The sequence below is a fragment of the Rhinatrema bivittatum genome, chromosome 8 (assembly GCF_901001135.1).
Source record: "Rhinatrema bivittatum chromosome 8, aRhiBiv1.1, whole genome shotgun sequence".
Lineage (NCBI taxonomy): Eukaryota > Metazoa > Chordata > Amphibia > Gymnophiona > Rhinatrematidae > Rhinatrema > Rhinatrema bivittatum.
The window spans coordinates 231,354,327-231,378,253 of record NC_042622.1 but is presented as its reverse complement, the minus strand read 5'-3'; the positions used below and the strand labels follow the sequence as shown (position 1 = coordinate 231,378,253).

At 42.4% G+C, this 23,927-nt stretch overlaps 1 protein-coding gene across 13 annotated transcripts in view; it reads right to left on the bottom strand.

Moving 5' to 3' along the window:
• Positions 1-23,927, bottom strand: part of TCF3 (transcription factor 3) — a 405,060-nt gene that overhangs the window by 166,330 nt on the left and 214,803 nt on the right. For all 13 annotated transcript variants that reach the window (XM_029613971.1, XM_029613972.1, XM_029613978.1 and 10 more), the window contains exon 6: positions 10,745-10,812. In XM_029613971.1, coding sequence (XP_029469831.1) covers positions 10,745-10,812 — 68 coding nt within the window. The remainder of the gene's footprint in view (positions 1-10,744; positions 10,813-23,927) is intronic.

Sequence of the window (23,927 nt, the reverse complement as noted above, 5' to 3'; positions counted from 1 at the left end):
CAGAAAGGCTGGGGCAATGTCTTACAACAAATAGAGAGATTTGCAGGTGAACACAGATGCTTGCTATAGGTATGCTTTAGGGAGTTAAAAAAAAAACAAAACAAAACCAAACCAAGCATGGTGCAAATGAAGACATACAGCTTTCTTTCAAGGCTGATCTCTTTCCAGCTCACTGACAGCTGCCTTGCTTAGCAATCCTCCCCTTCCTACATACACAATGCCAAATTCCAACAAAACTTATTTTTCCCCCAGGTCCTCCCTATCATATACCTCCCCCTTACCACCATGTCCAAAGACACAGTTGGACAAGGACTACAGATTACATTATACATAGATATAATCTATATCTCTATATACATACACATATATATATACATATACACATACCTGAAAGCCATAGGAACAGTCACAGCTGTTTAAAAAAAACAAACTGAACATACTATTGATTTGAGTTTGAGAGCTGAAGGCCAGTGGTATTGAGATTAAAACCACCCCCAGCCTCAGCTCCTTCCCACACCTCTTTATCAACAAAAAAAATCACATTATGAAAGCATCTTCTAGCACATCCTTTTTTGTTCAATTTTAGCAGCTTCAGTGATATTGTGCTTGTGAAGGGTAGCACAGCTGTCTCTTAAGGAAATGTCCTTTATTTCAGGGGGAACAGAAATTCTGCCACTGGTATACAGTCACAAAGCAAACAAGAAAACACACTGTAGCATAAGAAAGATTCTGCCATTGAAACCTGCTCTGATAAAAGCAAATTTGCTTACCATAAACGGTATATTCCGTAGATAGTAGGATGATTTAGCCATGTTGTCTGGGTGACATCATCCGGGCATCAAGGGGTGGAGCAGTCTCTAAGATCGCAGAGCTTTTCCCCCTGTGCGGCTGCGCTGCTCTTCCCGTGCGCCTCGTGCGAGTCTCCTCAGTTGATCATAAAGCTGATCCATGCAGAGTAAAATTTAGATGGCTGTCCAGGGAGAAGGGAGGGTTTGCATGGCTAAATCATCCTGCTATCTATGGAAAGCACTGTTTACAGTAAGCAAACTTGTTTTTTTCCCCATTGATAAGCAGGTTTATTTAGCCCTGCTGTCTGGGAGTCCCAAGCTGAAGGTTGCTTGTGTTAGTCTATTATCAGTATCAACTAGCAACCCGTGCTTGTGAACAGCCACTACATTTACTGGACATGATGCAACACTGCTGATCCCAATGCATTGTCAGCTGCCGACTGTTGATAGAGACAGTAGTGGGATGAGAAAGTGTGAATTGATGACCACGTCGCTACTTTACAAATCTTGAATTGGTACATTGTGCAAATACGCTAATGAAGTCATGTTGCTCTGACTTGATGTGCCTTAATTGGATTACGGAGCATCACTGAATGTGATGTGTAACAATTGAATGACTTGAGATATCCAACTGGATAGTGTCCTTTTTGTTACTGATTTTCCCCAAGTCATTCAGATTAAGACGAAAAGTTGGAATGTACATCTAACTGCTTGAGCTCTTCTTTTGTAATATGCCAGGGCTCTCTTGCAGTCCAATGTGTGAAGTACTTTTTCCCTTCTATTTGCGTGAGGTTTAGGAAAGAAGGTGGGTAATGAAATTGATTCAAATGAAAAGCTGACACAACCTTAGGTAAAAAGGTCAGGTGTGTACATAGTAAGACCTTGTCATGGTGGAGTGGAATTGCAAGTAAGGATAATTGGTCTCTAGGGCTTGAAGTTCACTCACTTGCCTAGCTGGTGTGACTGCAACAAGGAAAAGTACCTTCCAAGTTAGGTGCTTCAAAGATGTGGACTCCATGGATTCAAAGAGAGCCTACCCATTAGGTTTTCCAGGACAATGTTTATATCCCACGGTATAGGAGGTTTCCACAGTGGTGGGTGAACACGTAGTAGACCCCTCAAAGCGTGAAATCAGGTGATGTGAAGAGATTGAGAGATTTGCTCCTGTGGTGTGATAAGCTTCTATTGCGCTTAGGTGTACATGTATGGATGTCACTAACAAACCTGGAGGCGGAAAGTGAGCGTAGATACATTAGTAAACCCTTTGGGGAGCAAGTGAAAGAGTCAATTCTCTGCTGGCAGCACAATTAGAACATAAGATATGCCATACCAGGTTAGACCAAGGGTCCATCAAGCCCAGTATCTTGTTTCCAACAGTGGCCAAACCAAGTCACAAGTATCTGGCAAGTACCCAAATATCTTTTCCACTTGAAGGTGCAATTCTTCCTGCTGGATGGTTTTCTAGCTGCTATCAAAATGTCAGTGATAATAGGTGGGAGATGGAAATGTCCTAGGACTTCCCACTCAATCTCCATGCTGTCAGTTGGAGAAAGGAGTGCATTGGGTGAATGAGTGTTCCATTCTCTTGTATTAGTAATTTTGTATATAATTATTCTCTTGTATTAGTAATTTTTATTTTTATAAAAATTTTTATTTTTATAGTAATATTCTCTTGTATTAGTAATTTTGTATATAATTATTCTCCTCTATCTCTTTCTATTTCTTACATTCCCAGTTCATTAGCCCTTGTTAATTGTAACTGCTTCTCTTCATCACGTTATTTATGTTTTTTGGTTGTATTATCCGCACCCCTGTTTTCTGTAAACAGACATGATGTGAACGAGTTCATGAATGCCGGTATAAAAAAACCTTAAATAAATAAATAAATAAATAGTAATTGTATGCTGTCCCCCAGAAATATTGGTGGATTACTGGAGAGATGCACTAGATAGGCATACCATGGCTGCCTTGGCCATGCTGGAGCAATAAGTATCATGTCTGCCCTTTCCAATATACATTTCTGTATCGTGCGTGACTAGTGGAATTGAGGGATATGCGTACAAGAGGCCCCTTAACCAGGAGATCTAAAGAAGGTCTTGAGATACTCTTCATTTGCTGGGGAGAATTGAGCAAAAGATGTTTAGGTTCATGTTGTACTCCAATGCAAACAGATCTATGCATGGAGTTCCCCAGCGGTTGAAAAGATCCTCTGCTACAGCTTGTTCTAGAGACCATTCATGTGGGTGTAAGATTCTGCTGAGTATGACTGATTGACTGTCTCGTTTATCTCTGCCCATTCCCAAATCTGTACTGCTTCTTTGCAGAGAATCCTGGAACTTGATCCTCCTTTGTTTATATAGAACATGGCTACTTGGTTGTCCATGTGGATCATTACAGACTTTCCCTGCAGTGTTGGAGTAAAGGTATGTATTACATTCTTTATTGCTCTCAATTCCAATTGGTTTTCTTGGAATTGGCGTACTGCTGGGGACCATAAACCCTGCGTTTTTAAATGAAGATGGGCTCCCCAACCTTTTGTTGAACTGTCAGTCATGATTATTAATTGGAGAGTAGGATTCCTGAAAGACACCCTTCGCCAGTACTGAGACACAGCCACCACAAAATGTCTGTTTTCATTGAGGCTGTAATGCAAATTCTCTTCAACATGGATTGCTTGTGCTGATTCCATTGTGACTTCCTCACTGCAATCGCTTCATGTGAAGACGGATGCGAGGAACCATATATATTTCTGCTGCCATGTCCAAGTCAGTCTAGTATTTGGCGAACTGTAGTAAAGGTCTATTGCTGAAAATTAGGCATAGAGAATACAGAGTCTGAGCCCTGCATAAAGGGGTTTGAATCCTTGCTCCTATCAAATGAAGAATCTGGCAAGGGTCTAGGTGGGATTTTTCATAATTTATGATAAACCCCAGTTCTTCCAGGCATCGAATTGTCTCAATCAACTGTTCCCGCAGAATTTGCGGATTTAGAGAGACAATGAGCCAGTCGTCGAGAAACAGGAAAATCCTGACTCCCCATTTTCATAAGTGAGCCACAAACATCACAAGACATTTCATGAAGACTCTCAGGGCAGATGAGAGTCCAAAGGGAAGTACTTTGTACTGGTAATGTTGACTCCTCACTAGGAAACAAAGGTAACGCCAATGCACATTGTGGATGGGTATGTGAGTATATGCATCTTTCAGGTCCAGAGAACACATCTGATTGTTACCTGAAGAAAAGGCAGGATTAATTTCAGAGAGGTCATTTTGAACTTTTGTTTCTTGATAAATTTGTTGAGAACGCAGGTCTAAAATGGGACAGAGACCCCCCTACCACCACCACAGACTTCTTGGAAATGAGGAAGTATTAGGAATAGTAGCCCTTGTTGATCTGGGAAAGCGGGAGAGCGTGGATCGCTTGTTGCTACACCAGATCCCTTGCTTCCTGCCAGATGGGGATTTGGGAAAGGTCCCCTGTGGGTGCTACTAAGTGAGGCATCAGTGGGAGATGAGCGAAATCCAGTTTGTATCCATGAGAGATTATATTGAGAACCTTTGGCTCTTGGACCAGGCATGGTAAAAAATATATTCTGTCCCCAACCTGCAATTGGTGTTGACTGATTATTCCTCAAAAACGCTGCTGTTTTTCAGATTATGTTTGCTGAGGTTTTTGGGGTCTCTGACCTTCTTGGTTGGTCCTTTGAGGCTGCTGCATTTGAGGCCTTGGTTACCGATAGGAAGGTGATCTATATGGACAGTAATTTCTGTATGGTCTACACTGGTACTCTTCTTATATGGTGAATGATACCTCCTGGTGGCAGATTGACTGTCATTGAGGTTAATGACTGCATAGCCACATTTTGCTCTTTTGAGAGACACTTTCTCTCAGCTTCTCTCCAAATAAGTTGTCCCCTTTACAGAGCAAGTTCGCTAACTTGTCATGAACATCTTCATGAATTGCACTGGAGCGCAGCCAAGCTATATGTCTGACTGCAATGGAAGCTGCCAATGTTTGAGTTGATGTGTCAAAGGCCTAGTAGATGGTTCTTAGCAGGTGTTGTAGAGCTTCTTGCAGATCTATTAATGGTTGTGGTGTTGCTTGATTTCCCTGCCCCATAGAGACAAAGGGCTTCAGGTTTTGGACACACTCGTATAAATATTGTGTAATGTAAAATTAGTGTTGTATAGTGCATTTAGCATGGAACCTTAAAATCTTGCGACTAAATTCATCCAATACCCCGTTGTCTTTTCTGGGTGGTGTATTGGAGTGCAATCCTGTCTTTGCTTTTTTCATAGCAGATTTGATGACTACTGAGCCATGTGGAATCTGAACCGGAATTTTAGATCTAATTTTCGGATGCTGTATAGTATGAGGGGATTCCCATGCTTTGTCCATGACAGAATCCAGCAATATATGCAAGGGCAGAGCCATCAATTCTGATGGAACTAAGATTTTTAAAACACTCATTGTCTCCGCTCTAGGATCAGGGGACCTTGCAGGTCTCCAACTTTGAGTGTGCCCACCTTCTCCAGAAATTTGGAATAGGTTAGGTCTTCAGGCAGTGAAGGCATCTCAGGGAGCTCTTCCAGTGGGTCCGAATGGATTCCCATAGAGCTTCCTGGTGAAGATGGAAGTGACTCCTGAGGCTGGTCATTCGGCTCAGAGGAAAAACATGGACTTCCCAGAGGATGTGGACTAAACTCCATGTTTATAGTTGGAGGATATTCCGACTGAGGAGAACAATCTCCTTTGGATGGTACTGAAGAGTGAGGTGGTTTAGAAACATGTGCTGTAGAGAGGTTCACAAAGGACGACTTTAAGATTGAGGTGATTTGAGACCGTTTCTGCAGTAGAGGTACCTGGGGCTGCTGAATGGATACGTCCTTTATGTGATGGCTTAACTGCTGACCAGTCCAATGAATAGTGATGTCCAGAACCTGGATATGGATGGGATAGGGAACTCTTCCCTTCTGGTGGGGGTAGTGCTACTAAAAGAATGCTCACGTACGGGACCCTAGGTCTGGGCATTGGAGGTTCTTTTACTGGAAGTCTGGATCTATTTGGTAGAGGTTCCTGTAAAGAAGGGGAACAAAGTCTATGATCTCTGAAAGAGATCCTGTCTTGAGTGAGCTGAGTCTGGGGAAGAGGATATGTGGATAGGAGATTTCTTCATTTCCTGGTGTGACAACTACAGAAGAGCTTTATATGATGGTCTGTTACTCCCCCAGGGAAGTAGTTTGGAGACTGTTCTGGTCTGATAATGAACTTGGACAGAGCTTCAGGGTTTGTTGGTGTGTCATGATGTGATGACATCTTTTTTTATGGAGATATTTGTCCAGTCTCAATTTTGACCTGCGTTGAGTGGTGCTTAGATGGTTTTAATTGCATCAAACCAGATGTCACTTCATGTGTCAGGTGGTATGAACATAAGAAATTGCCATGCTGGGTCAGACCAAGAGTCCATCAAGCCCAGCATTCTTTTTCCAAAGAGGCCAAACCAGACCACAAGAACCTGGCAAGTGCCCAAACACCACGATGATCCCATGCTACTGATGCCAATAATAGCAGAGGCCACTCCCTAAGTCAATTTGATTAATAGCAGTTAATGGACTTCTCCAAGAACTTATCCAAACCTTTTTTAAACCCAGCTACACTAACTGCACTAACCACATCCTCTGGAAACAGATTCCAGAGCTTAATTGTGCGCTGAGTGAAAAATAATTTTCTCCGATTAGTCTTAAATGTGCTACTTGCTAATGTCATGGAGTGCCCCCTAGTCCTTCTATTATCCAAAAGTGTAAATAACCAATTCACATCTACTTGTTCAAGACCTCTCATGATTTTTTTTTTTTTTTTAATTTATGCTGATTTTAACAATCTTACATAGAAGAAAATAAACAATTGGTTACAGATTTTCCATACTGTTATCAATAACTGAGGTATACATCTCTAATCTGCAGTAAGAAATGTAAGAGGTAATGCTCCAGGATTGAGAAAGAAATTTGAGCGGTTTAAGGAAAACAGGAATACCTTTTACAATTGAAAAAGGAAAAGACAAACCTAGATATATATTTTTTCTGCTTCGTTCCTATTGCTAATTTTCACGGGGGGGAAGATTCAAGAAACTTTTTTAACTGTGTTCTCTCAAAATAAACATATTTTTGACCATTTCTCCAAACTTCACACCTACATGGATATTTTACAATCATTTTCCCACCTTTACTTTCCACGTCTGTTCTTAATTCTAGGAATTTTTTCCTCCTTAATTGAGTTGTTCTGGAAAGATCTGGGTAAACCCAGATCTTTCCACCGTGGAAGAGTTCTGTTCTTTTCTTCATAAACAATCTGAATATAGCATCCCTATCTGTTGCAAAAACAAAACTAACATGTAGGGTAGTTCTATCCTCAATTTTTGATTCTAATGTCATTTCTAACACTTCTGATAAATTTAATGACAATCCCTCCTCTTTCTTTCCCTCAGCTGTATTACTCTTAATATCCACATAGTATATTTTAGATATAGTAGGCATTAATTTCTCAGGCCATTTCAATATACATGATAAATATTCCTTAAACATGTCCAAGGGTGAGACTAGATTGAGCTTAGGGAAATTGAGTACTCTTAAGTTTAAGTACTTTTGTTGATTCTCAATCATCTCTAATCTCTTGTTGTGTAATATCTCTGTTTTTGTAAACCTTTGATGGCAGGTTTCAAGCGCATTCAATCTTAGTTCCACTCCTTGTTTTTCCTTGTTCATTTTTTCTAATGAAGATTCCAAATTTTTTGTTTGCAGATTTGCATCTGTAGTTTGTTGTGTTAGTTTTATTATTGCAGTTTCGAGAGAGACAATAGCAGACCATAGGGAATCAAGTGTTATTTCGTTTGGTTTAGGTGGTAAAACTTTCAAATCTATTCCTGTTCCTGATTCTTCTTTCCCCTTATTAGCCAGGACCTCTCCATTGCCTTCAGTTAAAGATAAGGAAACTTTTGATACTTCTAAAGAATTTACTTGTGGCTGTGGAGGGGTACACGGAGCTCCGGGGCTCAAAGATGTTTCGGTCGGTAGATTAAGCGCCCGCTCAGTGCTTTGGTCTACAATGACCACCTCCTCCGGCTCTATTCTAGGAGTGGATGAAAAGAATGCTGGTATCTGAGATTGATGTGGCTCAGTTAGAGAGGGTGTTGTTGCCTCTCTTATCTTTGCCTTTCTTTTTGTATGCGGCATTTTATTAAGAATTGTATATAGTGATACCAGATATTACTTTTCTCCAAGTCTTCTCCAATTTAAAACTCTAACCTGGGCGGGTTGGGAGCAGGGAGAAAATATAAAGTGATTACTCACTTTACTTGTGTCCAATGAAGCCCAAAAATTCCCTGGTAACAACACGCGCCGGGACGGCGACAAGCGCCGAGGGAGACTGGCTTTTAAACTCCAGCCCAGCTGTTAACGTCGACGTGCTGTTCAGTGGGCGTCACCCCAGGAACCAGGAAGCAAGCAAACAGTCTTTACCTTCTCCAGGAAAGTTCAGGCTCAGACGAGAGGTAATTGTTACGAAGAAACTTTTTTCCCCCGCTCCTTCTCCCGACCTCTCATGATTTTAAAGATTTTATCATATCCCCTCTCAGCCATCTCTTGTCCAAGATAAACAGCCTTAACCTCTTCAGCTTTTCCTCATAGGGGAGCTGTTCCATCCTCTTTATAATTTTGGTTGCCCTTCTCTGTACCTTCTCCATCGCAACTATATCTTTTTTGAGATGTGGCGACCAGAATTGTACACAGTACTCAAGGTGCAGTCTCAGCATGGAGCGATATATAGGCATTATGACATTTTCCGTTTTATTAACCATTCCCTTCCTAATAATTCCTAACACTGTTTGCTTTTTTGACAGCTGCAGCACACTGAGCCGACGACTTCAAAGTATTATCCACTATGATGCCTAGATCTTTTTCCTGGATGGTAGCTACTAATATGGAACCTAACATCATGTAACTACAACAAGGGTTAGTTTTCCCTATATGCAACATCTTGCACTTATCCACATTAAATTTCATCTGCCATTTGGATGCCCAATCTTCCAGTCTCGCAAGGTCCTCCTGTAATGTATCACAATCTGCTTGTGATTTAAGTACTCTGAATAATTTTGTATCTGCAAATTTGATAACCTCACTCATCATATTCCTTTCCAGATCATTTATAAATATATTGAAAAGCACCAGTCCAAGTACAGATCCCTGAGGCACTCCACTGTTTACTCTTTTCCATATGCATAGACTTCTCTGATGTCTTGATGTGTGTCATTTGACACCCTGGCCTGCTTCGAGCAGGCTGACTTTTTTACCTGCGTCAACATCTGACGCCTTAACCTACCTATATGGTCTCAATGCCTTATGTGCCGGCCGTACGCTCTCTTTTGCGTCGATTCTTCAGACGCCATAGTCTGCGTCCATCTGTCCAATGGACTAACCAGCGTCGACCGCTCCATCGCCTTTTTATGAGCCTTAGCCTGCAGCGCAGTCTGTGTATATGTCACCTTTTGAGGCAATTTAGGTACTTTTGGTGGTGGATTTTTCCCTTTCTGGATACTTTGGGTGTCTCCGGATCCTACCAATGTCGATCGCCTTACTGGGTCTGGATGATGGAACTTCGGTCCCGGAAAGAATTGAGTCAATTTTTCTTCATGCGGTGAAGGGGCGTAGGATCCAGATGTTTGTTATTCCTAGAGCCTTAGGATTTTTGCAGCTGTCTGGCGCTGGGCTCTGGGAGACATTCTTCCACATTCTCTACAGGCCACTTGGTCACGTTCAGGAACAAGACACATAGCAGTAGTTGTGCCCATCGGTCATCGATATGATTGTGCCACATTGGCAGTATTTAGATTCAGGGTTTTTAGGTATTGTAGCACTTAAGTGAGCCTTTTTGAGAGAAAAAAAATTGACAAGAATGCCGGAGGAGGAAAAGTAAGACTTGACTCCACACATCCGTGCAGAGTGCAGAAAGAAAAACTGAGGAGACTCGCATGAGGCACACAGGAAGAGCAACACAGGGGAAAAGCTCTGCGAGCTTAGAGACAGCTCTGCCCCCATGATGCCTGGATAACGTCAGCTGAACAGCATGGCTAAATAAGCCTGCCTATTGACAGAAAAAGCAAATACTAGCACAGCTTATGTCACAGAGTGAGGATGGTAAAGAGCTACAAATCTTTTTATGGGCCTTCATCCAAGGGAAAATATCACACTGGAAACTTCAGTAACTAGTCAATTATTTTCCCAACCCCTTCCCCTCAAACAATTCTGCTTCTATTATATCAACCAAGGAAAACACTATCATGCTAATCCTTTTCAACATACATCACTCCTGCTCTGCAGCAACCTCTAAGTCTAGTACTGAGAGGTTCTCCCCCCACTGTCTCCCCTCCTCCACACTGTTCAACTATCACAATCCTACCACATTTCCCCCATCGTGCCATTGTAGGGCCTTGCCTATGCTCCTTCCATTTAAGTACTAAACCAGGGGTAGGCAACGCCAGTTCTGGAGTGCTACAAACAAGACTAGTTTTCAGGATATCCACAATGAATATGCATGAGGTATTTGCATGCACTGCCTCAATGTCTGCAAATATAGCTCATGCATATTCATTGTGGATATTCCAAAAACCAGAGCAGTCTGTGGCACTCCAGGACCAGAATTAACTCCCCTATACCAAACCCTCAAATTATTCTTCCACAACACCTGAATCCTGATGTGTGCACTTTTGCAGATGCTGTGAAATATAACAGATGGGGTAAATATTTAGTCAGGAAATATTAACTCCCCCTCCCCAAATAAAACCACAAATATATGTTACTAAAATGCAACTGCACTTACTTTTCAATAACTCTGCTGCCAAAGTATTGCCCAGGTTCTAATATCTATTCCCATCAACTGTTCATTTTGGTTAACTATAACATTACCTGATTCAGTCCTGGCATCCCTGGGTCTCTAGAAAAGCCAGAGTATGGAGGTCTCTCACTGCTCTTTCCTGCAGAAAAATAAAATGGTAGGTTTTTCTTGCAAATTTTGTTTACACATTTAAAAGCCAAATGCATCTCTGGAGGAGTGCTGCCATCACTTTGTGCCAAGAAATCTCCCTTGATTATCAGGCATCCATCTTTCCAATGCAGTTCCAATTCCCATCGTGATGGAAACGAGGCAGATAATGTGCAGGCGAAATGGCTGGATTTATACCTTAGCTCACTACAATACACTAGATATCCCCACCCCACCACTTCATTGCCTCCTGCAAAGCCACCTTGTGCTCACCCCTCATCCCCACAACTGTTTGTCTGGAGACTATAACTGGTGTTGGTGAGAATGCTGAGCTAGTTTCCCCCTTCCCTAATCTCAGAAACTCAAACTGTTTCAAACTAAAAAGTTGTTAACACAGTCATGCCAAGTACTTTTCAAAATATAAAACCTGCCAGAAGACAGACTACAATAAATATACATATTACTAATTAAACAAAAACCATGCAACTGAAATGACAATGAGCTACAAGAGTCCCCCAAACAGATAATCATGAGGAGCAACTGAAAACATCTACTCAATCTCTTCCCTACCGGCACCCCACCACTTTCCCATGATACCAACAAGAGAGTATCTGTACACGAAGAAGAAAAGTTAAATGTGCATTTGCTGATGAATCTCTCCAGCAGAGAGCAGGTGCACTATAGGCACACAGCACCCCGCGGTTCCAGGAGCCTGCTGGGAGTTCACACATGGATACCCTCAAATTACCCATCTGAATCCAGCAGTGTTCACAACCAGCAGTCTCCCCTAGCTCACCCCACCCCTTGATCCTAATTTAAATTTTAAGGTTTATATTCCTCCTTTTGTGACTGGTTTACTTCAAAGCAGATAACATTCAGAGGTATTATAGGTATTTCACCCAAAAACAAAAAAATACATATGTAATTTTTTTTAACCTTCATTTTTATTGGAAATTTCAAACATTTATAAACATATGTAATTTTGGGGTTTTTTTTATGACCTTTATTTTCATACAAAAATATTGAGAAAGCAGTAACATTTTTAATCTAGCTTGGTAGCTTCCTCCTTGCTGCTTTGGGATTCCAAATTAGCTGGAACCAGTTCCAACTGAAGCAATGCAACCATGAGCCTTCATTCACAGCCACCTGGAATTTCTCTCCCACTCCTTGTAACCAATTTACTTTCTCCCTTTGAGTCTGCAGCAACAGTCCTAAGATCTACAGAATGGGTAAGCAAATATTTTGAGCCACAGGCCCTCTTCTTTTCATGCAATTGGGTGGGGCCCCTCAGGATGGGTTACTGTATGTGTATTTATAAAAATCTCACACACACGTTAAGTATATTCACCAGGCAGCCACATTGCCTACCAGTAGCTCAAAACCCCCATTTTGTTTCTCTAAGTTGCTGAAAGGAATAAGCTCACACATACATGGGCACAGAGAAGAAGACACCCCATATCCAGATAGACACAGAGAAATAGATACCACCACACAGACACCCCACTCCCAGACTGCAAAACAGATATTCAGAAATATAAAGATTAACACAGACCTTAAAAACAGACAGATACAGTTGCCCCATACTCAGACACAGAGTGACAAGACACCCCCCCCCAAAGGTAGACACAAACACCACACAGAAACCCAACACTCAGACAAGCACAGAGACACACATATACCTAGAAAGAATACAGACACAAAGAGGCATAGACACAACACACCCAAACACAGAGACAGATAGACAGGCCATATCAAACATACAGATATAGACCAGACAAGCAGCAGAGAGACTCCATACCCCACGCAATGGTAAGGGCTGGAAAATTTAACACTGGTGCCAGCCAAAATTGTTTAGGAGCTAAGGAAAACTCCATTCCACCCTACAAAATTGTTATTTTTGCTTTTAACTGTTTCATCTCTCTCTTTTTATATTTTCTTAGTTTGCTCATCTTTTTCATATTTTGATTTGCTTAAACTTTTTTTTTTTAAATTACACTTTTTGCTTTTATTCTTCCTTCCCCATCTCCTCTGTCTCCCTCCTCTACCTTATTCTTTTTGGCCTCTTTGCTCATTCCCCTTCCCAACCTCGTCACTTTTTCCTGGTGGGCAACAGCTTTGATCTTTCTCCCTTTTTTGTAAGGACCCAGAAGCAGCAGGAACTCCTCCCTGGCTGAGGCCTATGGGTGGCATAAGAACAAATTTCCAAACTGGGTCAGACCAAGGGTCCATCAAGCCTAGCATCCTGTTTCCAACAGTTGCCAATCCAGGCTACAAGAACCTGGCAAGTACCCAAAAACTAAGTAAATCCCATGCTACTGATGCCAGTAATAGCAGTGGCTATTCCCTAAGTCAACTTGATTAATAACAGTTAATGGACTTCTCCGCCAAGAACTTATTCAAACCTTTTTTAAACCCAGCTACACTAACTGCACTAACCACATCATCTGACAACAAATTCCATGGCTTAACTGTACGCTGAGTGAAAAAGAATTTTCTCTGATTAGTTTTAAAAGTGCTACTTGCTAACTTCATGGACTGCCCCATACTCCTATTATCCAAAAGACTAAATAACAGATTCACATTTACCGTTCTAGACTTCATGATTTTGTAGTCCTCTATCATATCCCACCTCAGCCGTCTCTTCTCCAAGCTGAACAGCCCTAACCTCTTTAGTCTTTCCTCATAGGGGAGCTATTCCATCTCTTTTATCATTTTGGGTGCCCTTCTCTATACCTTCTCCATCGCAACTATATCTTTTTCGAGATGCAGCAATCTGAATTGTACACAGTATTCAAGGAGCGGGTCTAACTATGGAGAGATACAGAGGCATGATGACATTTTCTGTTTTATTCACCATTCCCTTCCTAATATTGTTTGCTTTTTTGACAGCCACAGCACACCGAGCCAACTATTTCACTGTATTATCTATTATGCCTAGATCTTTTTCCTGGGTGGTAGCTCCAAATATGGAACTTAACATCATGTAACTACAGCATGGATTAATTTTCCCTATATGCATCAACTTGCATTTGTCCACATTAAATTTCATCTGCCATTTGGATGCCCAATCTTCCAGTCTCACAACGTCCGCCTGCAATTTATCACAATCAGCTTGTGATTTAACTACTCTGAATAAGCAAGTTTGCTTACCGTAAATGGTATTTCCATAGATAGCAGGATGAATTAGCCATGCTGTCATGGGATCTGTCAATCAGGTCCAGGAGGCGGAGCTTTACCGAGCAGAGATTTAGCTCTCTGTGGCTGCGCGTGTGTTCCAGCGCAGGAAAGTAACATTCTCCTCAGTCTGTGATTAAGCTGTATTGTAGTTGAAAAGATGGTGACTGCCAGGGAGGAGGGTGGGTCAGCATGGCTAATTCATCCTATCTACGGAAACACCGTTTTCAGTAAGCAAGCTTGCTTTTTCCCCGTCTATAGCAGGGCTGAATTAGCCATGCTGTCATGGGAGTCCCAAGCTCCCAATCACGTTGTTTATGTTACGTATATTTGTACATGATCATGAACAGTGTGGCAGTCACCGTGTACAAGAGGATAGAGATTGGAAGATTGCGTGCGCCATCTTCGCATCAGCGGCTGCTTGTTGATTAAGGCAGTAGTGCGATGTGAAGGTATGGAGCAATGACCATGTAGCTGCCTCTCAAATGTCTATGAGTTGTACATGTTTAAGGTGTGCCAAGGAGGCCGCCACTGCTCTAACTTGATGAGCTTTGGGAACAGAAATTAGCTGTAGCTTCTGTTTGTCGTAGCAAAACTTGATGCACTGTGCTATCCAGCTGGAGATGGTGCGTTTAGCCACCGGTAGTCCAGGCACCTTTGGGTCGAAAGAGACAGAGTTGAGAAACTCAGGAGTCTGAGTTTGTTCTGTCTTTGCAGTTTGCTAAAGCTCTTTTGCAATCTAGTGTATGCAGTAATTTTTCCCTGTCATTTGCATGAGGTTTAGGGAAAAAGATGGGTAATTCTATGGTCTGATTGAGATGGAATTGAGAAACCACTTTTGGTAGGAAGGACGGGTGAGTTTGGAGAATCACCTTTTGGTGATGAAACTGTAAATACGGAGAATAATGGACCAAGGCCTGTAATTCACTGACTCGTCGTGCTGATGTTTCTGCAACCAGTAACACCACCTTCCATATGAGGTATTTAATATGTGCTGAGTCCATGGGCTCAAACGGGGGAAGCATAAGCTGTTCAAGAACTATGTTGAGGTTCCACAGAACTGGAGGTTTGGAGATTGGAGGACGAAGGTGATTTAACCCCTTGATGAAACGAGATAGTAAGGGGTGATTGGAAATAGGAATATTGTTAAGTGGTCTGAGATATGCCGCTATGGCACTGAGATGAACCCTAATGGATGATGTTGCAAGACCAGCTGTGTACAGTGTATGTAGATAATCCATGAGTAACTCAGGTGAACAGTCTAATAATGGTACACCATTAGAAGTGCACCAGGTCGAGTATCGTTTCCATTTATATTTTTCCTTATTGAGAGTTTCCTGGATTCTAACAAAATGGACTGTGCCGAAGTGGAAACTCCCTGTTCTGTTAAAAGGAGCCTCTCAATCGCCATGCTGTCAAATGGAAAGATGAGTATAGCGGGTGTAGAAGCGTTCCTTGATCTTGGAAGAGAAGATCTGGGCGATTTGGTAACCGAATTGGGTCCGAGATGGACAGTCTGAGAAGGAAACCGTACCACGGTTGCCTTGGCCAGGCTGGAGCTACGAGTATCAGTTGAACCTAGTCTGCTATGCACTTTTGAATTGTTCTTGTTATGAGTGGTATGGGAGGAAAGGCATACAGGAGGCCTGTCGTCCACGGAATGAGGAAGACATCCTGGGCGATCCTTAACTGACTTGGTCTTATCGAGCAGAATTTGGGAACTTGAGCGTTGATCTCTGTTGCAAAGAGATCTATTGCAGGTGTCCCCCACTGAATGAAGATGTCTTGGGCTACCTCCGAATTGAGTGTCCATTCGTGAGGATGAAAGATGCAACTTAGCCTGTCCGCTCTTGTATTTGCTACTCCTGGTAGGTAAGTTGCTTGCAGATGTATGCAATGTTGGTGAGCATGTTTGAAGATCGTCAGGGTCTCCTTGCAAAGGGACCATGAACCGGACCCTCCTTGCTTGTTGATATAAAACATTGCCACTTGATTGTCTGTGTAGATCATAACCCTGCGGCCCTTTAAGTGATCTTGAAACACTTGTAATGCATTTCAAATTGCTCTGAGCTCCAATAAATTTATCTGCAGGGTCTGCTCGGAGATTGTCCATAACCCTTGGGTTTTGTAAATCTCGAGATGTGCTCCCCATCCCCTGCGAGATGCATCTGTGGTTAAAACTGCGTTGTGAGGAGGACTGAATAATGCTCCTTTGGGCAGGGTGAAGTCTAAGAGCCACCATGTTATGTCCTGTTTCATCTCGGAGGTCAACGATAACTTCTGTGTCAGCGGTTGTGAGTGTTTCCATTGATGTTTTAAGTCCCCATTGCAGGTGTTTCATGTGTAGCCTGGTGTTGGCTGGTGAAAATAGCCGCCACCATGTGGCCGAGGACTACCAAAATTTGTCTCACCGACGGCCTTTGAGTGTTGTTCAACAAGTAGAGAAGTTGACATAGTTGTGTTATTCTCTCTGTTGGGCGATATGCCCGGTTGTGAACGGTGTCCAGGCCTGCTCCTATAAACTGTAATCTTTGTGTTGGTTGAAGATATGATTTCTCAAAATTGATCACTAGCCCCAATTCCTGTAAGCACTGTATCACCCGAAGGTGATCAAGTAAGATGTCTGGGGTCGAGGCTATTATTAGCCAATCGTCCAGATATGGAAAGATGGGTGCAGAAGTTGTCTGAGATGAGCCACCACCACAACCATGCATTTGGTGAAAATCCTGGGTGCAGCTGATAGTCCAAAAGGGAAGAACCTTGTACTGGTAGTGTTGATGGCCATAGCGAAAGCATAGGTAACGCCAAGAGGATGGATGGATAGATTGGAATGTGTGTGTAAGCATCCTTCAGATCGATGGAACACATCCAGTCGTTGGGTTGAATCAGAGGTAGGATTGATTTCAACGATACCATCTTGAATTTCTCTTTGGTCAGGAATTTGTTCAATTTTTGGATATGAGGAAGTATGGGGAATAAAACCTTGTCTGTCAGGTCTTCGGGAAAATCCATCGAATGGCCTGCTGTTTGCTACTCCTCCCCCAGTTGTGGTTGGAAGCTTTGACTCTTTAGAGTGGAAAGGTGAGGTAGTATGGGTTTTGTGGTAAATTGGAGTTGGTAGCCATGTCGTACTCTCTCTAAAACCCATTGATTGGTTGTTATTCTCTCCCAGGCTGCCAGGCAAGAATGAATTCTGCCAGGTGGTGCTTGATGTAGTGGTGGTGGCTGGGTTATTTAAAAGATGGCGTTGATTTTACTGCAGCAGCTGGTTGTTGTCTGCTGTCTTTGGTTACGTGGCTTACCCCTACGTTGAGTTGGGTTGTGTTGTTGCAGCGGAGGACGCTGGTAAGATGGATACTTCTGTGTAAGAAAGGATTGATAAGACCTGTAAGGTCTACGGGCATAGGATTGTCTACTAGTAGATCCTACATAACACGTGGTCGAGTAGTGAGGTTGTGATGTTAAGGATTGGACTGCTAGAGCTTCCTCTTAATTTGCCGACTGTCTTGAAATCGTTCTCTGAACAGGTTTATTTATTTATTTATTTAAAAGCATTTATATACCGCTTTTTAAAATAAAATTGTCAAAACGGTTTACAACAAGTTAAAATAAAGTGAAAATAAAATATAACTAAAATAAACATAAAATACATAAATTTAGCTAAGTAGCTAGATAATTGCTAGCTAAAAAAAAAAAAATTAAAGAAATTATTAACTAAAAAATAATAATAATGGTAACATGCCATGGGTAATCAGAATAGGGAAGGTAAAAGGGATGAAGGTGGGGGGGGGGGGGGGGTGGCAAATTATAGGATTAAAATATCCTAAGAAGAAAGCAGATGGGATGATTGGGTGGAAAGTTGAGGTAATATGTGTCTGATGGGTGAAATTTGAGGAGATGAGAACTTCATTTTTGATCGGGGAAGTGCTTAGATGGAGTATTAAATGCTTGTTGAAAAAAGAATGTTTTTAAAGCTTTTTTGAAATAAGGATTTGATATTAAACGGAGAGGGTTGGGTAAAGAGTTCCAGAGAGATGGTCCCGCTACTGAAAAAGCTCTTTTCCTGGTAATATCTAATCTAGCCTGTCGTGGTGATAGAATGTCTAAGAGATTTTGAGTAAGTGATCTTAAATGTCGGGTGGGTTTGTAAATGCGGAGTAAGGTGCAAAGCCAGGTGGAGGAAGAGTTATAAATTAAGCTGTGAATGATTGAGAGTACTTTGTATTTTATCCTGTATTTTATGGGTAACCAGTGAAGAGATTGTAAGATAGGTGTAATGTGATTGCGAATGGAGGTACCGGATAATAAGCGAGCTGCACTATTTTGAACTAATTGTAGTGGGTGAATTGATGAATCAGATAGACCTAGATAAAGTGCATTACAATAGTCTAAACCAGAGAAGATAAGAGATTGAAGGACAGTTCTGAAATCACGATAGAAAAGAAGAGGACGAAGACGTTTCAGAAGTTGTAATTTATAGAATGATTTCTTTGTTAGAGAGGTTGTCTCCTGTACACGGGAGGTTCGTTAGTTTCTCGTGAAAGTCTTCTCATATCGTACTAGAACGTAACCATGCCATCCTGCGGGCTGCAATGGCTGTTGCAGACACTCTAGATGTTGTTTCAAATCCCTCATATATCGACCGCAGAAGGTGTCGAGAACACTCCTCCATGTTATGAAGAGGCGGTGGTATCTGATCTGCGTCGAGGAAAGCATACCTTTTGTGGCTTGTATGCACTCATACAGGTATTGTACCATGTAGAATTCATGGTGCAAAATGCGGACATTCAACATTGAGTTGTGGTACATCTTTCTGCCAAACTCATCTAAATATCGGTTGTCTTTGCCTGGTGGATATGAGGTATGTGACTTTGCTTTTTTGAATCTTTGCATTGCAGACTCTACCACAATTGAAGCATGTGGTAGTTGTGGCATAGAGTAAGGCTATGTTTTCCGCATGCAAAATTTTATATCTGTTTTCTTTGAAACCGCTGACAGAGTAAGGTGTTTCCCAAGATTTCTGTAAGACGGTATGTAATAGTTCCTGTGGTGGGAGAGATGTTGGTCCTCCCAGAGCATCGAAAATCTTTAGACCAAAGATTCTGATCTAGGGTCTGTCTCCTTTTGTACCTCCAGATGTAATATCGTGCCCAATTTTTCTAAAGATTTTGGGTATGTCAGGTCCTCTGGTGGGGAATACGGTTCGTGCGGTTGTTCCTGTGGATCCAATGGGAACCCGGTAAACGACAATGGGGATGTTTGCAGAGACAGAATCGATAGGTGTATCTTGCTGTTGAATTGGTGAAATTGGACGTTTTACTATTGGGGATGCCGGAGGCTCCACCGACTGTTCTCTAGAGGTATGTATACTGTGTTCCGGGGAACTCACAGATAGTTCGTTAGACATCTTAAAGGATAATTGAAGAGTTTCGTAAAACCCTGCCAACGATTGGGATAATTAAAAAAGTGCCTCTTGTTTGAGGAGGCATTGTTGAACGACCAGATTGTTTTGGTAACTCACATGCTTTAGGTTGCACCGGAGGAATTTGAGGGTGAAGCACTTGGCACATCATACTTCTTCCCCATCTTGCCCTCTGTGGTCCTAACAGAATTATCTGAGTATGTAGATTAAGCAGAGGAAGTGATTTGTATTATGTCTCTACGAGATAAAGTGCCTGCACTTCGTGCGTGAGATGACCTAGAAGTAGAAGGGCTCACTTCCCATGTGTCCCTCGTCTTCACAGCCTTTTGATGTGACGTGATCACCTATGGTGACGGCGTCCTGTGTGGATTCCACTTCCCGACAGCTATCGTCTTGTACGTTTTGATTTCACCTCTGTAGAATTGGAATCTGAAGAGGTGGAATGAGGTACATCTGGAGACTGATGTCTTCGTTTTAACCCATGTGGTACTGAATGATATGGATGTTTGGACTGTTGTAGTCCACTGTGCTTCGATTTCTTTGCTGTGTGCTCCAATGCCTTCGGCACCATGTGCGCGGATGTTTTCTGTAGATTGTGTGCATATGGCGCCTTGGGTGCGCACAGACATCTCCGGCGCCTTGGGCGCGCACAGACATCTCCGGCGCCTTGGGCGCGGGTGTTTTCGGCACTGGAGGAATAGGGAGGAGGAATAGCCTAGTGCTTAGAGCAGTGGACTATGAACCAGTCGACCAGGGTTCGAGTCCTGCTGTCGCTCCTTGTGACCTTGGGCAAGTCACTTTACCCTCCATTGCCTCAGGTACAAAACTTAGATTGTAAGCTCTCTGGGGATAGAGAAATACCTACAGTACTTGAATGTAAACCGGTGTGATCTCAATTGAGATCGAATGTCGGTATATAAAAATAATAAATAAATAAAACTGTGTGCGCCGATGTCGTTTTGGGCGCAGAAGGTTTATGCGCTGACGGTGATTTGGGTGCAGAAGGTACTTTGGGCGCACAAGTTGTAGGCGCCGTTGTTTCCTGTGCAGATCGCTGAGGCTCTCTCGGATCCGGTGGCCTATGTTGTCTCGGCAAGTCCTTACCCCCAAGCCTGGAGGGTTGAGGATCCCACGACGACGCTCATTTTTGCGATGGAGCAGTTGTTGTCGAGGGGCCAGGCAAAGAATGAGCCTCCGATGGCTCCGAAAAACTGAAAAGTTCCCGTATCCTATAAGCCCGCTGTTTTTGGGATCTTGGGGACATTCGGGCACAAAATTCACAATTTTGTAAATTGTGCTCTGGCCCCAGGAATCGGTAACATCGGTCATGGCCATCCGTGACCGACGTTACCTTGCCACAGGTACAGGGTTTAAACCCCGACTGACATTTCTAAGAAAAAATAATAAACGCTGAGAAGTCAGCCCCGCGTACGATCCCGCTCGCAGAAAGAACAGACTGAGGAGAATCTGTTACTTTCTTGCGCCGGAACACACTTGCAGCCACAAAGAGCTAAAATCTAAATCTGCTTGGTAAAGCTCCACCTCCCGGACCTGACTGACAGATCCCATGACAGCATGGCTAATTCAGCCCTGCTATCAACGGGAAACATTTTGTATCTGCAAATCCAATTTTACTCATCATATTCCTTTCCAGATCATTTATATATAAATTGAAAAGCACAGATTCAAGTACAGATCCTGAGGCACTCCACTGTTTACCCTTTTCCACTGAGAAAATTGACCATTTAATCCTACTCTGTTTCTAGTCTTTTAACCAGTTTGTAATCCATGAAAGGACACCACCTCCTATCCCATGACATTTTAGTTTCCTTAGAAGCCTCTCATGAGGGACTTTGTCAAATGCCTTCTGAAAATCCAAATACACTACATCTACTGGCTCATCTTTATCCACATGTTTATTAACCCCTTCAAAAAAATGAAGCAGATTTGTGAGGCAAGACTTGCCTTGGGTAAATCCATGTTGACTGTTTCATTAAACCATGTCTTTCTATATGGTCTATCATTTTGATCTTTAAATAGTTTCCACTATTTTTCCTGGCACTAAAGTCAGGCTCACTGGTCTGTAGTTTCCTGGATCATCCCTGGAGCCCTTTTTAAATATTGGTGTAACATTGGCCACCCTCCAGTCTTCAGGTACAATGGATGATTTTAATGATAGGTTACACATTTTAATAGATCCTGGGTTGTGGAACACCACAGGGGCTGCTCCCATTTCCAGTTCTAGTAGAGTAAGCAGCTTCCTACCTGGGCCCACCATAGCAGAAGTAGCTGCTCTCCCCAGCCCATCAAAAGAGATGCATGGCTACAATGTCTTTCCTATGCTCTGGCAGCTCCCTCCCCTCCGTAGCCTACAATGCCTCCATGACAAAAGATTCAACAGCATAGCCATTTTTACTTCCCTGATTGGGCAGCCAGTGTGCCCCCCTTCAAGACTGGGAGGTGGCTTGAACAGTTTGCTCACCCCGATCTACAGGGATGAACCACTATTTCCTCTGGAACCTGGTACAAGTGTGCTCAAATCAAGTGTCGCTTGAGCAAGGGCCATGAATCCCTTTCCCCTTTGCCACAAGAAGGGCTATGAGAATACTACATCCCCACAGCTTTGACAGCTCATGAACCACAGCACTAACATTTTAATTGACATAGGGTATTAGTGCTTGCTATATGTACATTTGAAATAATGCCCAGCACAGGGAGAGTATGGATTTTCTTTTCACCTATTGTAGAAGATCATTGCAATTTACAATAGCGTACAATTCACACAAGATTAGAGCTTTTTTTCTGAAAAGAAGCTAATTACTAGAAATAATTACTATCAGTTTCCCTGCTTTATAACAACTTGTCTTCTCACCCCTCTTAAGGGCCATGTATCACTAGCATTGATTCAGAAAGATGTCAAAAAAAGTATTTTCCCCTTTTACATTTTTGCTCCTTTCCCTTCAGATTTAGCAGCCAGTTTGCAGGTGGTTTTTATCATGTATCCCTTAAAATCACCATCTCTGGTCTGGCCCAGCGGCTGCCATGACATTTAGTGACTGGATCAGTCCTATAATTGCAGGTTCCAGAAGGAGCTCTGGTACAAGAACCCTGACCCAGGACTGTCACTGCAATGACAAAATAAGGGTAAAAATCTCCAGGTAGTTGCAAATTACAGTTCATGATGCCAGATCTCAGCACTAGTTCCAACTAAGCTGAAAGCCCAGAAGAGGTGGAAACCACAGCCGCCCTCTTCTTCATTAAAAGAAAAAAAAAAAAAAAGAAATTGCTATTTCCATGCTGGAGATACATTAAAAGGAAAGGCAATGGGAAAGAAAGCAAAATTGCTTACCTTGTAATAGGTGTTATCCCAGGACAGCAGGATGTAGTCCTCACATATGGGTGACGTCATTCACGGAGCCCTTAAGCGGGAAAAACTTCTGGCAAGTTTCTAGAAGCTTTTAACTGGCTGCCTGAGGCTACTGAGCATGCCCGGCATGCCATGATATTCCCTGCCACATGGGTCTCACTCCAGTCTTGTATGTAGCAATAAGCGTTAGCCAAAAATTATATAAATAAAGTCTGAAGCCCAACTCCTCGGGGTGGCGGGTGGGTTTCGTGAGGACTACATCCTGCTGTCCTGGGATAACACCTATTACAAGGTAAGCAATTTTGCTTTATCCCAGGACAAGCAGGATGCTAGTCCTCACATATGGGTGATTAGCAAGCTAGAGGCTGAGTCATCTGCCATGCAGTTAGCAGTTATGCATGTTTGAGGAAATGATGCAGCCGAAGATCACAGTAGGCTGGACGTAGAGGGAGTTGGGATTAAACTGGAAACAAGTTCTTTAAGACAGATTGTCCATAGGCTGAATCCTGTCGTCCATCCTTGTCCAAACAGTAATGAGCTGCAAAGGTGTGAAGGGAACTCCATGTTGCTGCTTTACAAATGTCAATGATTGGTACTGAACGAAAATGTGCTACTGAGGTTGACATTGCTCGTACTGAATGTGCCTTTACTCGCCCTTGGAGAGGAAGGCCTGCTTTTGTATAGCAAAATTGTATGCAGTCTGCTAACCAATTTGATAGAGTATGCTTTCCCACTGCTTTACCTGGCTTATTAGGGTCATAAGAGACAAAAAGCTGATTGGATTTTCTGAGGGACGTAGTGCGATTTAAATAATAGGACAATGCACGTTTACAGTCCAAAGTGTGCAACGCTCTTTCGCCTTGATGAGAGTGAGGCTTTGGAAAGAATGTGGGTAGAACTATAGTTTGATTTAAGTGGAATTCCGTAACTACCTTAGGAAGGAATTTTGGATGTGTTCGGAGAACCACTCTGTCATGGAGAAACTTTGTATAAGGTTCATATGTGACAAGTGCTTGTAATTCACTAACCCTCCTAGCTGATGTAATGGCTATGAGGAAAATAGTTTTCCATGTGAGAAATTTAAGTTCACAGCTATTTATAGGTTCAAAGGGAGAACGCATTAAACCTGTTAAGACCAGATTTA